The sequence below is a fragment of the Microcaecilia unicolor genome, chromosome 10 (genome assembly GCF_901765095.1).
Source record: "Microcaecilia unicolor chromosome 10, aMicUni1.1, whole genome shotgun sequence".
Lineage (NCBI taxonomy): Eukaryota > Metazoa > Chordata > Amphibia > Gymnophiona > Siphonopidae > Microcaecilia > Microcaecilia unicolor.
The window spans coordinates 166982208-166998693 of record NC_044040.1 but is presented as its reverse complement, the minus strand read 5'-3'; the positions used below and the strand labels follow the sequence as shown (position 1 = coordinate 166998693).

Here is a 16486-nt window from a genome sequence, read left to right as displayed (position 1 = left end):
GTTGGGCAGACTGGATGGACCGTGCAGGTCTTTTTCTGCCGTCATCTACTTTGTTACTATCCAGCTTATTTTTAAAAGAGAAAGACGCCCATATTTCGACCCAAATCGGGAGATGGGCGCCTTTCTCCCTTGGGCACCCAAATCGGTATAATCGAAAGCCGATTTTGGGCGTCTCCAACTGCAATCTGTCACGGGACTGGACAAAGTTGACGGGGGCGTGTCAGAGGCGTGGTGAAGGCGGGACTGGGGCGTGTTTATCGGCCGAGGAGAGATGGGTGCGCTCAGCCGATAATGGAAAAAAGAAGGGCGCCAGAAGTGAGAATTTGGGTCACTTTTTCTGGACCCTTTTTTTTCACGAACAAGTCCCCCAAAAGTGCCCCAACTGCCCAGATGACCACCGGAGGGAATTGGGGATGACCTCCCCTGTCTCCCCCAGTGGTCACTAACCCCCTCCCACCAAAAAAAAAGAACTAAAAAACTTTTTTTTCCAGCCTGTATGCCAGCCTCAAATGTCATACCCAACTCCATCACAGCAGTATGCAGGTCCCTGGAGTAGTTGTTAATGGGTGCAGTGGACTTCAGCCAGGTGGACCCAGGCCCATTCCCCCCTACCTGTTACACTTGTGCTGGTAAATGGGAGCCCTCCAAACCACCGCCAAAACCCACTGTACCCACATCTAGGTGTCCCCCTTCAGCCATAAGTGCTATGGTAATGGTGTAGGGTTGTGGGGAGTGGGTTTTGGGTTTGGGGGGGGGATTTTGGGGGCTCAGCGCCCAAGGGAAGGGAGCTATGGACTTGGGAGGTATTTTATTTTTAAATTGTTACAAGTGCCTCCTAGGGTGCCCGGTTGGTGTACTGGCATGTGAGGGGGACCAGTGCACTACAAATCCTGGCCCCTCCCACGACCAAATGCCTTGGAGTTGTTCGTTTTTGAGCTGGGTGCCTTTGGTTTCCATTATCGCTGAAAACCGATACCGCCCAGCTCAAATCCGCCCAAATCCAATGCATTTGCCTGGCACCAACCGTATTATCGAAACAAAAGATGGACGCCCATCTTTTTTGAAAATACGGTCTCTCCCACCCCTTCGCGTAACCATCCTCGGAGATAGGCGCCCATGGAGATGGGCGTTCGCGTTCGATTATGCCCCTCCATGTATGTTACTATTTACCCACAGTAAGGCTGGGCAGTTTTCAAAAGTCTGTTTTATGTGGGCAAAATATATTTACATTTGTAAACATTTGCCTACCCATACTTTTATATTATTTAACTAAGAGAATTTGTATCTGTTTTATTAATTTTAATAACACTGGGTAGACAAAAAGGACCCACTATTCAAAGTTTTATTTATTTGGATTTTGTTCACACCTTTTTCAGTCATAGCTCAAGGTGAATTACATTCAGGTACAGTGGATATTTCCCTATCCCTGGAGGGTTCACAATCTAAGGGGTCTTTTACTAAGGGTCGCTGGTGTTTTTAGCACACACTATAAATAGGCGCATGCTAAATACTAGAGACACCAATGTATTCCTATGGGCATCTCTAGCATTTAGCGTGCACCTATTTTTAGCGTGTGCTAAAAACGACAGCGCGCCTTAGTAAAAGACCCCCTAAGTTTGTACCTGAGGCAATGGAGGGTTAAGTGACTTGCCCAAAATCACAAGGAGCAGCAGTGGGATTGAACCAGGCATCTCTGTCAAGACCAGTGCTCTAACCACTAGGCCACTCCTCCACTCTAATTTCAATGGGCAGTTGAGTAGAAGCTCCTGCCCCCTTAAATCAAGCACAGCAGTAAAGCTGCAGATATTCAGCGGTACTTAACTGGTCAGTGCCACTGAATATCAGCACTAACCAGCCATTTTAAAAGTGGGCAGGAGCAGAGTGTTCCAGGGTCGGAGTTGAGGAGGAGCCGGGAGTAATGTGGGTGCTGGCAATATTCAGTGCTGGTATACAGCATAGCTAACCAGGCATGTAGGATCGCATAAATAGCAGTTGTAACTTTGCCTGGTTAGCTATGCAGGTGCTGGCACTGAATATCGCCTGGCACCCAAACTGTTGGGCTGCAGCCTGAAGTCGTTCCCTTCCCTCCCATCCACTTGAACAAAGAGTGATACCCCTCCCTCCTGCCCCCGAATTAAGTCAAATCCACCTTCTCTTTTACCCCCTCCCCTGAACAAGTCCAATCCCCCCTTCTGGCCCTTCCCCCTCAGTCATAGCAGGCCCCCTTAGGCCTACCTTTACGATCAAATTCCACTTGTTTCGGTTCCTAATTGAAAATGGCCGCTGCAATCTCTAGTGGCAGTCTTGTAGTACTACTGCTAAGTGTCAGCCTCTAGCGGTACTACTGCAAGCCTTCTGTTAGAGGCCATTTTCCATCAGAAGCTGTGAGGGGCAGGAGTGAGTGGGATTCATGCCTGCCCTGACTACCACTAGACCACAAAGTCTGGAAAAGTAGGCCCAGGGGGACCTGCTGTGATTTTGTGGGAAGGCCGGGATGGGATGCTGGACTTTGTTTGGCAGAGCGAGAGGGAGGGAAGAGAAGATCAAATTTTGTTCAGGGAAGGAGGAAGGGGGATTTGACTTGGTCAGGGGACTGAAGGGGGAGAAATTTGAATTTCTCTTATGTATTACTACTACTACTTAACATTTCTAAAGCGCTACTAGGGTTACGCAGCGCTGTACAATTTAACATAGAAGGACAGTCCCTGCTCAAAGAGCTTACAATCTAAAGGACACGTGAACAGTCAGTCTGATAGGGGCAGTCAAATTGGGGCAGTCTGGATTTCCTGAAAGGTAAGAGTTAGGTGCCGAACACAGCATTGAAGAGGTGGGCTTTAAGCAAAGACTTGAAGATGGGCAGGGAGGGGGCTTGGCGTAAGGGCTCGGGAAAGTTGTTCCAAGCATAGGGTGAGGCGAGGCAGAATGAGCAGAGTAGGACCCAGCCAATATTCAGCCGGGACCCACATAAGTTCTAGTGGCCAGAAGTCTGCTGAGACCTGGATATTCAATGCTGATGCCCTGACATGGCCCGACATTGTATATCAATGTCTAATTTAGCTGGCAATGATCAGCACTTATAAAAACCACTAACCGCGACTGTAAACATTTTTGGTTCATTTTCAGGACATTTTAGATTGTATTCCTAATTTTCAGACATTGTTTTCAGTGTATTTCAAACGTTTTTGTTACTAAAAATCATTTAACGTACATTAGAGCTTTGTAATGTGCAAAAGTTAACTTAATGCTCATTAATTTATAGGCTAAATTGATTTCATGTACAAATTTTTAATGTGTATAACAAACTGAATTCTTGCTAACAAATCCACATACCTATGGGAATCTGACACTCGTGCCTTGGATTTTTAAGTAAGTTATAAAGTTATACAGTAACTTGGCATCAAGTCTCAATAAATACGTGCATCTAAGCATGGAATGAAAACTTTCAAATGGATAAATCATGTTAATCTGCATGAGTGTGGATTTTCTGATAGACAGAAAAGACAAGTGCTCAAGGGCAGCCACTCTAGTAAGGCAGCCTGTGTCAAAACAAAAACACTGTCAGCAACAGACCCCATTGCAGACCTTGAAGCTTTGCTGCCCCTTGATCAGCTGATACTTTTCCTCATCAGCTGAAAAGTCACCTGATCGCACTTCCAGCAGCAGTGTCTGCTTTCTGTAAGCATGGCTTCTACGCTGGCTGCGTTTCTGCTATGTGCAGGGCTGTATTTATCATCGGCATTTCTTTCTCCCAGGCTTCACAGAAAGCCTGCTCCTCTTCTCCCCTCTGTGGAACAGCACTGGTTTGATCAGAAACTTGATCATTTCAATGGCGCAGAAAGCAGAGTTTGGAAGCAGGCAAGTAAACTAAAGGAAGGTTTTGTGCTCTGGCAGTATTGGAGTGCAAACAGATTCTCTTTCCTTTCCTGTACTCAGTCTGCTTTATTTATCTTTCTCTTATTTTGCCTTCCTTTGTGGTAATAATCAGTACTATGATCATGAGGCAGGAATCATGTATTCTGCATCTTTCCTGCATTGTATTTACTGTATCATACCAGACACAAAAAAGCATCCGAGGGAGACAAAATGTTTTGTTTATTAAAATTGCTATTTCAAACTGGGAAAGAATATCAAAGAAACAGCTGTAATTTTTTTTTAATAATAATGTAATCCCCTATTAGATTGGGGATTACTGAGAGAGTAAGTCCTTGTGGAGAATCACTGGGGGGGGGGAGTGACTGGAAGGTCCCTGGGTGAGAGGAAGCCCAGCCCAAAGGGAATAGTTTTGAAATAAAATGCAGAGAGATACTGCCCTGGTACTGAAGAGTGCAGGGGAGGGGGAGGAGTAATTAAACTCTTAAATTTGTTGCCAGAGAATGTGGTAAAGGTGGTTAGCTTAGCGGAGTTTTAAAAAGGTTTGGACAGCTTCCTAAAGGAAAAGTCCATAGACCATTATTAAAACGGACTTGTGGAAAATCCACTGCTTATTTCTGGGATAAGCAGCATAAAATGTTTTGTACTTTTTTGGGATCTTGATAGGTATTAGTGACCTGGATTGGCCACTGTTGGAAACAGGATGCTGGACTTGATAGACTTTTGGTCTGTCCCAGTATGGCAATACTTACGTACTTATGGAAGGAGATAAAGCTAGAGTTTTTCCCTTTTGGGGGGGGGGGGGGAGGTCTTTGGTTACCTGATGGTCCCCTGCCACAGACCTGGAGGAGAGAATGGGAATCCCAACTGGTGGAAGTGTGATTATTGGCTGCAAAGGGATTTGTGACTCAGCAAAGCAGCAATTGAAGAGTAGTGGGGCTACGAGTGGGCCGAGGAGAGACCCAGCCCAGGAGCCAAGGAGTGACCAGGGTGGATCCTCCCGTTGCGAACAATGGTGGCTGAGACCAGGAAAAGTAAAAGACCGAAAGGGTCGATTCTGTGCAAAGAATGTAACATGTTTTTAAAGGAGCATTTATTTAGAGTGAGAAAGTAGTTTGGATTAGCCGTTGGGTAATTGTCGCCGTTGTTTGCACTAGCAAGTGATCAGGAACAGATTCACGACAATGGCAACAGCCATGGTGATGGAGTATATTAATAACTCAGCAGTGAAACTTTGAATGGCTGGTGATAATTTACAGGATTTTTTGAGAGCAAAGCTAATCTGAACAAATCCCAAATGCTCCTACTGGTGGCTTGTGGAACAACTGATGGGTGATTTTTAACATTATAAGAAACATCATATTGGAACTGTTGAAAATAAGTAATTTACAATATGTAATGACTGCTGTATTTGTAAGCTGCATCAGAGGCTGTCACATTAGTTTAGTTAGTGTAGAAGAATACTTAGTTTAGTTTTTATATGTGTATTTTTTTTTTTAGTTTCAAAGTGTTTATTCAGAAAGCAAAAATTACAGATACACCAACATGCAATGATACATAAAAGCTAGAGCCTACAGAACTGGACAATAGTAAAATTCACAGAGAAACATCCCGATTCATCATGAAATCACTTCTTTTTTTTAATATATTTTTGGTTTTTGTCTTGAAACCCCCCATCCCCCCACCCCACCAGACCCTCCAACCAAATTGATTCATTTTCATGAGGGAGATTTGCATGTGCTTCCTCTGTTTTATTCAGATTTCTCTTATGCTTATTCATTAAGGATATCCTGCCCCCCCCCCCACCCAATCACAGTTTGATACCCTTGCTGTATATAATATATAGCTACTGTACATAATATTATGCCAGATCCAATAATTACCAGCCTAGGTCAGAAGGGCTTACAGTGTAACAGATCAACATCATGGAAATGCACATCAAACAGAATTGGTGGCATGTGTGGAGGAGAAGGCAGTTTGGGGTATGTGGAGTTACTGGGAGAGTATGATTTGGACAGGTGAAACATTTTGTCAACATTATCAAGTTTGGCTCTTCCCAACATGCCTTTAGACAAGGGTGGGCAACTACAGTCTTCAAAGGCCACAACCCAGTTGAATTTTCAAGATTTGCACAATGAATATTCATGAGATTGATTTGCATGCACTGCTTCCATTGTGTGCAAATACCCATAGATTTCATGTATATTCTTTGTGGAAACGTTGAAAACCTGATTGGGTTGTGGCCTTTGAGGACTGTGGTTACCCACCCCTGCCTTAGGTGGTTTCTGCAATGAGGAACTGCAAATTGAGGTGGTATTGAATACTGGGCCCTCTTGGGAGGTGGGGGAGGATCATATTGAGAATTTATGCAGTCCTCAGAGCTCGATATGAGAAAACACCCCAATGTATTAAAAAATGAGGGGCAGATATAGGGTAACCAATGGGAGAGGAAAATGGAAATCAACATATAAAATGTTACCTTAAAATTTTACTAGCTAGCAATTTAGTTGAAAATGGTTAAAATGTTGTATTGATGGTGTTATATACCTGAGATGATGATCTATTTGGTGGTGGTGGGCAGGGGTTAATATAAGTTGCTAGTGACAGTGGACAGGGGGCTCTCCTTTAAGCATATTTGGTAGATATGTCCAAAAACAAGGCAATTTTGGGATGAAATAATGGAACTGGTGGAGACAATTAATAAAATTTAAATTACTAAGTTGATGGGCTTTTCTTTGTTAAATTGATCATCCCAGGGGGACCAAAGGACATGGCCATTTTTATTAGGCATGTGCTAACTGCAGCTCAGACATTAATAGAGTATTAGATGCAACCCGGTGCTGAGTAACTTATGTCTGAGCTTACTACACAACATCAAAATAAGATGGAACGGTTCAAGGAAGTGTGGGGAGCTTTTGGGAACTAGAGGCAGTTGACTGATTGAACTGGAGGGAATTATATATTATAATTAGTGTATACGAACTTCCTTGTGGGATAGTGAAAATTTCTTCATCTTGCAATAGAAGGGAATTGGGGTAGCTCTGTAATAGGAGTGGAGGAGAGGAAAATGTTTAAGCCATTCATCTTAGTGCTAGTGGATACCTGTAGGATATGTTATCACATTTAGATGTGCACTGAAGGAACCACAGCACATCTTGTGTACCTGTAAGTTTATGTTGAAAATAGAGAGTTAAATAAGTGACTGTGTATCTTGAAGATTTTATGTTCAGTGACAGCCTGCTCTTCTTTTGGCAGAGATTTTTCATCAATGACACCTTCTATGATGGTGGGCCTGTTTTCCTGATGATTGGGGGAGAAGGACCTGCAAACCCAGCTTGGATGGTGTCAGGAACCTGGTTAACGTATGCTGAGAAGTTGAAGGCTCTCTGTCTGATGCTAGAACATAGATTTTATGGGAAAAGCCATCCCACTAAGTAAGTGTTACTGCAAACAGATGGGGCTAGATTAACACTTTATAAATCTCTGTCTTCCTTCTCCCCAGTGATCTTCCCTCTCCACTCTTCTAAAAATGTTTTCAGATCTGATTCATATTCAAGACCTTTATGAATATCCAGGCCCTATGTTCAGTTCACATTTTCTCCTATGAGGGAATTAATTGGTGCATTTCCAGAAGCTTAGCCGGTGGTGGGAGGCAGGGCTGGTGGTTGGGAGGTGGGATAGTGCTGGGCAGACTTATACGGTCTGTGCCAGAGCCGGTGGTGGGAGGCGGGGTGGGTGGTTGGGGGGGCGGGGTTAGTGCTGGGCAGACTTATACGGTCTGCGTCCTGAAAAAGACAGGTACAAATCAAGGTAAGGTATACACAAAAAGTGGCACATGTGAGTTTATCTTGTTGGGCAGACTGGATGGACCGTGCAGGTCTTTTTCTGCCGTCATCTACTATGTTACTATCAAGCTCATTTTCAAAGCACTTAGCCTCCCAAAGTTCCATAGAAACCTATGGAACTTAGCCTCCCAAAGTGCTTTGAAAATATGCCTCTATGTAACCCTAGTTCTGAATGACAGATTAGGATGATTCTCTAAACTAGTTTTTTTTCAACTCAGTCCTCAGCCAGTCAGGTTTTCAGGATATCTACAATGGATATGTATGAGAAAGTTTTGCATGCACTACTTCCTTTTTATGCAAATCTATTTCTTGCTTATTCGTTGTTATTATCTTGCAAGCCTCACTGGCAAGGAGTATCCCGAGGAGGACTGGATTGAGAACCACAGCTCCAAGCAATGGTATCCTAGCTCTTTGAACTATTTGCTGTAGAAATGATACATTGTGCCATATACCTGAATAATCAAAATGGAGTTCATTTATTGCACGTTGTTACACACCAGCATATAATATTTATTGTGTGGGATAATAGGGAAGGTAATAAAACCTGTTTGACAATTCTTCACAAAGACAATGCATTAAAGTGGTTTACAATACTAAAGGAAAAGAAGAGGGCCCCTAACGGGTCTGGGATGGGAAAACCACATCCAGTCTATTAGCCTGCTGTAAGATCCAGGTTTTAAGTTTGGACCTCAATCTGGCTTGAGAAATTATAGTTCTCAGGGATAGAGGTAGCTGATTTCAAAGTGTTGGGGCCTGGGAGGCAAACACTGCCCAAGGTGTATTTTCTAACTGCACCGAATGTATCGAAGAGATTGACAGAAAATACTGTTGGTAGAACTGAATGAGATGCACTGGAATGTGTGTGTGTGTGTGGGGGTTGAGCCAGTCAGCTAAATAATTTGGTATGAATTGTGTGAAAAATGAGAAGCAGAATTGTAAATATAAAATCACTGGAACCCACTGGGTTGACACCAGAAGTGGAGAGATGTGACGAAACCTACATGCATTGTACAGCAGGTTCATAGTTACAATCTGAACTAGCTGAAGAGCATAAATCCGCTGTTACACACACACTTTAAAGGCTTTTCAACTACACCTGTTACTATACTGAACATCTATATAGCATTACAGGGTGTACACAGGCTCCAGCTTTCATTTTGTGCTATGTCAAGGAAGAGTTCATCTATATCATTACACACCTTATAAAGTCTTTATTGTGCTTAATGAAACATTACTTCCCTCATGCTGCCTTATTTATTTATTTATGTATTGCATTTGTATCCCACATTTTTCCACCTATTTGCAGACTCAATGTGGCTTACAATAATATATCATCATAACAGCGCCAATCAAGAGTAGATAAACAATTGGTTACATAAAGAGCAAGTGAAACATAATGGATATAATCAATACAATAAATCAAAAGGCAGACAGATTATCAAGTAATTGGTGATGTGTTGGAATTCCTATTATTGATTATTATGGGAAGTCTTATTATAAAGGAAATGGATATAATCAATTCAATAAATCAGAACGCACACAGATTATCAGGTAATTAGTGATGTGTTGGATTTCCAATTATTGATTATTATGGTAAGTCTTGTTATAAAGGAAGAAGGCAACTTGTTTAAGAAGGCAACTTTATTAAAGAAATGGGATATAGCTTACATTAAAGCACATTAAAGTGAGTATGAAGGTAGTAAACCTCCAGCAAAACACAAGAAAGCATAGCATACCTTCAATTTTACAACCCTCACTCTGTCTTTGAGCAAGTCATGTAATCTCCTCATTCTTAATTTAGAACTCTTGTCAAAACCTGGCAGGGCAATATTCGAAGCTGCTTTTCTAGGTAACATCCACCATTATCCAGATAAATGACTTAGTTGGACCTATATGTAGATATTCAGTGGTATTATCTGGAGAGTGCCGCTGAATCCTTACAGACCACCTCGGCACTGTCCGGAGAGTTCCACTGAATATCCTTACAGACAGCCTCGGCATCGTCTGGAGAATGCTGCTGAATATCCTTTCAGACCACCTCGGCACCATGCCACTGTATATCCTTACCAACCACCTTGACATTGTCCAGAGAGTGCCACTGAATATATTTACAGACAGCCTTGGCACTGTCCAGAGAGTGTCGCTGTCATAGCTCCACCATGCCCCTCACCCAACTCGCCTTTTTCCAGAGTAGGTCAGCCTTTTCAGGGCTCTTCGGGCCCGCGGCTGCTTTGCAGTGGCACTTCTGACCCTGACCAGCATCAGCGTTGGGTGGATATGCACGCACATGCGCCAGGAGGATTTTGCTCAGCTGTCAGACTAGGATGCGAGTGTTGGCCTGGCTTTCAGTCAGGGCCTTAGCAACAGGTCTCCAGAAGCTGTACCTTGTCTTGTATGTCTCCCATTCATGCCTTACCTACCTTGTTCCAGTTCCTGCCTTGCCAGGTTCCTGTCCATACATTGCCTGCCTAGTATCAGCCCTGTCATTTCTTCAGCTGATGCCTAGTTGCTGTCCATGCCTTGCCGTGTCTCCAAGTTCCAGCCTTGCTTTATTTCCGAGTTCCTGTCCAGTCTTGCCTTGTCTCTGAGTACCAGCCTTTCCTTGTTTCCAAGTTCCAACTTTGCCATATCTCTAGTTCTAGTCGTCTTGTCTCCTGCTCCTGTCCTGCCTTGCCCTTCTTGGTCTTGTCTGGATACAGTTTTTGCCTTGTTTGCCTCGTCTGTCTTGCCTCATGTGGGTCCAGTTCTAGCCTTCTCTGCCTTGTCCTGTCTAGCCTTGTCTTCAGCCAAGCCCTGCCTGTCTTGTCTGTTTCCAAGCTGAGCCTGCCTTGCTAGTGTTGTTCCTAGCCTGAGTGACTCGCCTGCCACTAGTCAATACCCAGCTACGGGCTATAGGCTCATTTACACCGAGTCTATGACAGATTGCTAAGCCCATGAGCTCCAATGAATCGTGTTGGGAATGCAAGGACACCATGAATCTCCTACTGGGAGGGGGGCTTCCCCAGAGTAAGACTTGTTCACTTTCTGCATTCAAGATTCAAGTTTTGGCTAGGAATCTACCTAAGGAATTTCTTCAAGCTTCGTTGTCACGTGCAGTGCCTGAAGAACCGGACCATGGGTAGGTGGTCCAGGACACCTCTGATTCCAGAAGGGCCTATGGTTTCAAGAACAATTAATGGAAGCCTGTTCATCTTGTTCCTGCACTCTTGAGAAGGTTCTATCATTGGTCTCCTGTGACACTCCACCCTGGACCGAGAGGAAGAGGCCCTTTAAGAAGGGGGTACTGTCCTGGTTCTGCCATGTCCCGTGCCCAACTCACCTTTCTCCAATGGTGGTCAGCATTTTTGGGGCTCCTTGGGCCCATGGCCACATCGCAGTGACATTATGGGCCCTGACCTGTGTCAGCATTGGGGTATGTGTGCATGCACATGTGCCAGGAGGACTTTGCTCAGCCACCTGAACTGGAACACAAGATACCACATTTTCCACTTCCAGCCTGGGGAGTAGTTCAGGGGGCTCCTGGCTTTCAATCAGGGTTTTTGCAACAGGTCTCCAGGTCTCCAACAGCTGTGCCTTGCCTCGTGTGTCTTGCCTAGTGTGTTTTCCTTTCAAGCCTTGCCAACCTTGTTCCAGTTCCTTTCTTGCCTGCCTAGTTCCAGCCTCGCCTGTTTCCAGCCCTGCCATGTCTTCAGCTGCTGCCCAGCTTCAGCCTTGCCTTGTCTCTAAGTTCCAGCCATGCCATGTCTTTGAGTTCCTGCCCAGCCTTGCTTTGTCTCTGAGTTTCTGCCCAGTCTTGCCTCATCTCTAAGTTCCAGCCTTGCCATGTCTCCTGCTCTAGTCCTGCCTTGCCCTACTTGGTCTTGGCTGGATCCAGTTCTTGCCTTGTCTTGTGTGGATCCAGTTTTTGCTTGTTTGACATACTTTGCTTTGTCTTGCCTTGTCTGGGTCTAGTTCTAGCCCTGTCTGCCCTTATCCTGCATAGCCTTGTCTCTAGCCAAGCCCTGCCTGCCTTGTCTCTAGTTCAAGCCCTGCTTGCATTGTCTTCTGCAAAGCCTTGCCCGCTTTGCCTGTTTCCAGCCTGAGCCTGCCTTGCCTAGTACTTTGTCTAGTGCTGTGCCTAGCCCAAGTGACTCACCTGCCATAAGCCAGTTCCCAGCTATGATCCAAGGGCTCACTTCCTCTCAGTCCATGACATCTGCTAAATATCCTTACAGACCTTCTTGGCACTATCCAGAGAGTGCCGCTGAATATCCTTACAGACCATCTTGGCAGTATCTGGCTAGTGCCAAAGCAGTGCAGGGGCAGAACTTTGGTGAAATTTGAAGTTTTCTGGTTAGCAGTGATATCTGTCCATGAACCGGGTAACGATCCAGATAAAGTTATGATAGCAAGAAGGCTGTCCTAACTTTAACCAGTTTGCTATCTGGATTGTGATTTCAATATCATTGCTATCCAGACAGTGGCGCTAGACACCACTGAATCCAGATATTTAGCAGCAGACACTACCCACATAGCAGTTCTGAATATATGGATTTCATTCAGCTGTAGTGGCCGGCATTAAGAAAAACAAACAAAATACCTCCTGACTGCCCTGGTTGAATATTGACTCATGAATATGTGAATATCTTAATTCTTAAGAGGCTTTCCTTTGTCAACATGGTAGAAATGTACTTTTCAGCATTTGTAGTTCTTCCATTAGTATAGTATATGTGCTTGTTCCCTTTGATAGATCTGGGCTTGATTGTATCTGATGAGTTTAAGGTGACCATAAGATAGATAAAATGACAGCAAAAGCTTGAAGGATGCTTAGGTGCATGTAGAGAGGAATGGCCAACAGGAAAAAGGAGGTGATAATGCCTCTTATAAGTCTCTGGTGAGACCGCATTTAGAGTACTCTGTGTGGTTCTGGAGATCACACTTTCTAAAGGATTTAAACTAGAAGAAATCATTCCAGAGGATGGTTACTAAAATGGTCAGCCATTTTCTTCATAAAGCATATGTGTGCTTTTGATGAAAGGCAGAAAGGGGAAGCATGTAAATACCTCCAAAATATAAATTCACAGGAGGCAGGCCTCTTTCAGTGGAAATGAGGCTCAGGAATGAGGGAGCATAAGATGAAGGTGAAAGGGGATAGACTCGAGAGTAATGTAAGGAAATACTTCACAGAAAGGGTGGTGGATGCACGGAACAGTTTCCTGTGGATATGGTACAGACAAGGACAGTATCTGAGGTCAGGAAAGCAATGGACAGTCTGAGAGAATCTCTAAGGGAGAGGAAGGGATTGCAGAGCTGAACTGTTGGTGTGGGTGCGTAGACAGGATAGGTCATATGATCTTTTTTCCCCCATTGTGTTCCATATTTCTATGGGTCTTGGTTTTGGATTCTGACAGCACAAGTATGCTGTGACAAAGAATATTTTGTTTTTTAGTGATATGCAAACAGTGAATCTCCGTTACCTCAGTAGCAAGCAGGCCTTGGCGGACCTTGCCCACTTTCAGACGGTGATGACACAGAAGCTGGAACTGAGCAATAGTAAATGGGTTGTCTTTGGTGGTTCTTACCCAGGATCCCTTGCAACTTGGTACAGACTCAAGTATCCCCACTTGGCCCATGCTGCTGTGGCCACTAGTGCACCAGTAAATGCATTAATCAATTTCACAGGTGAGTTTATGGGATCTCCAGAATGGAAGTGAAACACAAACTGTTATTAAGGCTATACTAGGTATTATAAGTTGTTAGAAGCTATCCTCACGATTTCACTGGCCAGGAATGGCACCTGGCCGGTTAAATGGTTCTTATATGGCTAAGCGCTAATATTCAGCGCGAGATAGCCACTTATCTCGGCTGAATATTAGCACTTAGTAGCTAGCTGGATGACCGACTATGTTGCGTGACATAGATGGTCAGCACCGATATTCAAGGTCTGGTCGGCTATGTTTGGCCAAATAGGAGGAATATCTTTGGGTGGTTCCAACTTAACTGGCCAGTGCTGAACATTGGCTTGGCTGGTTAAGTTTAAACCGGCCAAATATAAACCGGATATTCAATGCCGGTCACCAGGAACAGCCCGGCATTGAATATCTGGGTTCAGCACAAACTGTGGGAGTCAGCTGGGCTAAGTCCTACAGCCTGAATATCGGGCTCTATATATTTCCTATTTATGTATCTGATTAGGATGCACATGTGGAGCTTTGATTGGTTAAAGAATGGCCTAGTGGTTACAGCAGTGGGCTAATAGCCAGAGAAAGCAGGGTTCAAATGCCAATTTTTTCCACCAAAATTCCTTTGAGCCGATTTATTCTGAAGTTGTACATTTACTGGCAGCCGATGAAGATATAAGTTGTCTGTCTATAAGATTTTTAAATCTTATATGGATAGTATCATACTGAAAATATATGGATAGTATTGCTTTATTCAGACATAGGAAAGAACAAACAGAAATTTTCCACATAGCGACAATATCCAGCTGCTAAACAAATAAGTTGTTCATTTACATTAAGCCTGCTGAGTAGTGGCGTTCTCAGCAAGCTTAAAGTGAATGGATAGGGACCGACACATTGACAATGTTGTATGTAAATTCAGCAGCACTGCTTATAAAGGCGGAGTGGCATTTTAGAAAGAACATACATTCAGGTCAGGATCCGTCAGGCAAAATGGTAGATACTATTATAAAGAACAAAATTACAGAGCATATTCAAAAGCATGGATTAATGAGACAAAGCCAACATGGATTTAGTGAAGGGAAATCTTGCCTCACCAATCTACTATATTTCTTTGAAAGGGTGAGCAATCATATGGATAAAGGTTAAATGGTCAGCATTCTCAATGGAGAAGGGTAGATAGTGGGGTTCTCCAGGGGTCTGTACTGGGATGGCTGCTTTTTAACATATTTATAAATGATCTAGAGATGGGAGTAACTAGTGAGGTAATTAAATTTGCTGATGACACAAAGTTATTCAAAGTTATTAAATCACAAGAGGATTGTGAAAAATTACAAGAGGACATTACGAGACTGAGAGACTGGGCATCCAAATGACAGATGACGTTTAATGTGAACAAGTGCAAAGTGATGCATGTGGGAAAGAGGAACCTGAACTACAGCTACGTTTCGCCAAGAATCTGCGTCAAAGGCAAAACTGTATCTCCATGACAGATTTGTGCGTTAGCAGGAACTTCTATAGTGTTTTAAAATTTTATTGTGTAAACCACTCTGATATGGCAAATGAAGGACAGTATAACAAATGTTTCAAATAAATAAATGTCGCACACTTACAGTACCTGTGTAACTTACACCCATTCTGCTGCATTTAGGGCAAATGTAACTGTTGGCATCTAAATATAAGGTGCGCCGGATGCAGTGGGGCAGGTTTCTGTGTCATGGTTTCATAAGGCATTAGGGGAATATAGACCACGACGGGATGTTAAGGAGGTGTCCGAGCATTAGAATCAGGAAGTGGGAGGGAGAGTAACAGAGGGGAGAATATTGGCAGCGCTTAAGGGGATCATACGGGTAGTACATAGTGCTGAATTGCAGGAATGCCATTTTAGGACCGTACACAGGGCCTACTTCTCGGCTAAACTGGCATGGTATGCAGGAGTAGTAGAAACAGATGAGTGCCAGAAGTGTGGAATGGGAAGCGCATCGCTTGCTCATGCTGTGTGGCAATGCAGGGACATTCGGGTGTTCTGGTCAGCTCTCTCCCGCTTTCTGTCATGGGTTTTGGGAGGTCGGATTGAACTCTCCTTTGAACGGGTAATGTTTAGTTCGGTGGCAGTATGGGATAGGCAGGGGATCCCAGGAGGAAAAAATTTTTCTTAGTAAATCCTGTATCTTGGGGAAAAAATGTATACTAAACCATTGGATCTCAGACCAGGCCCCATCATACTGGTATTGGAGGAATAGGCTACATGAGCTTATGCTATGGGAATCGCGTGGAGCTCGTCTCACGGCAAAAAGAAGGCAACAATTCATTAGGGTATGGGGAGCTTACTTGAATAGAATTTCACCTAAAGCACGCAGTCAGGTTTTGAATGAGTTGGGATGAATGTTCAAGAGTGAATGGGGTACTGGTGGGGAAACCGAGTTGGAGACTAAAGTGGGGACCACGCATATGATTGTGACATGCTAACCTGAAGGGAAGGGGGTTTGGGGTGGGGGGGAGGATGGAAGGGAAGGGGGATAAGGTAGGATTGATGATGAGAATGTTGATAAACTGTCAACCTACCATGCTTGGTTTAAGCGCACTGTAGTATAAGGGACAGTTTGTTTATTCACTAAGCTAACATTAAAGACAGATTTGTTAACTGGGGAGAGGGAGAACCACTTTAGAGAGACTGATTGTAGCGAGGGGGAGGGAGGCAGGGTATAGTTTATTGAACGGGTTTTAAGTGGTATTGACTACATAATTGTTTAATCAGTGTTTGCATAAGGGGATGTTCATAGCTAAGGGAGGTGACTAATGTACATTGAAGGAAGAGAGGGTAATAGGATGGGAGTGGGGGGGAAGGAATGTGTGGCAGATAAAACTGGGAATCGCACTACTCTGTTGTTGTTGAAATGTTATGCTGTAACAATCAGTGAGATTTCATTGCATATTGTTGAATAATACTTTATGTATAATGGTGTATGTTTCCCAATAAAAAACTGTTCAAGACTAAATATAAGGTGCGCCAATACTGGGTTACACCAGTCTTCTATAACAGAATCTAGTGCCCAGAAGACATTTTAGGAAAGGCTTAAACTGCGCGACATGGGGCCTCCCAGTAATAGA

The 16486-nt window shown here is 43.8% G+C and overlaps 1 protein-coding gene across 1 annotated transcript in view; it reads left to right on the top strand.

Moving 5' to 3' along the window:
• The first annotated feature begins 3660 nt into the window (after positions 1–3660).
• Positions 3661–16486, top strand: part of LOC115478721 (putative serine protease K12H4.7) — a 104648-nt gene continuing 91822 nt past the window's right edge. The window contains exons 1-3 of the mRNA XM_030216277.1: positions 3661–3855; positions 7126–7304; positions 13144–13376. Coding sequence (XP_030072137.1) covers positions 3682–3855; positions 7126–7304; positions 13144–13376 — 586 coding nt within the window. The 5' untranslated portion in view covers positions 3661–3681. The remainder of the gene's footprint in view (positions 3856–7125; positions 7305–13143; positions 13377–16486) is intronic.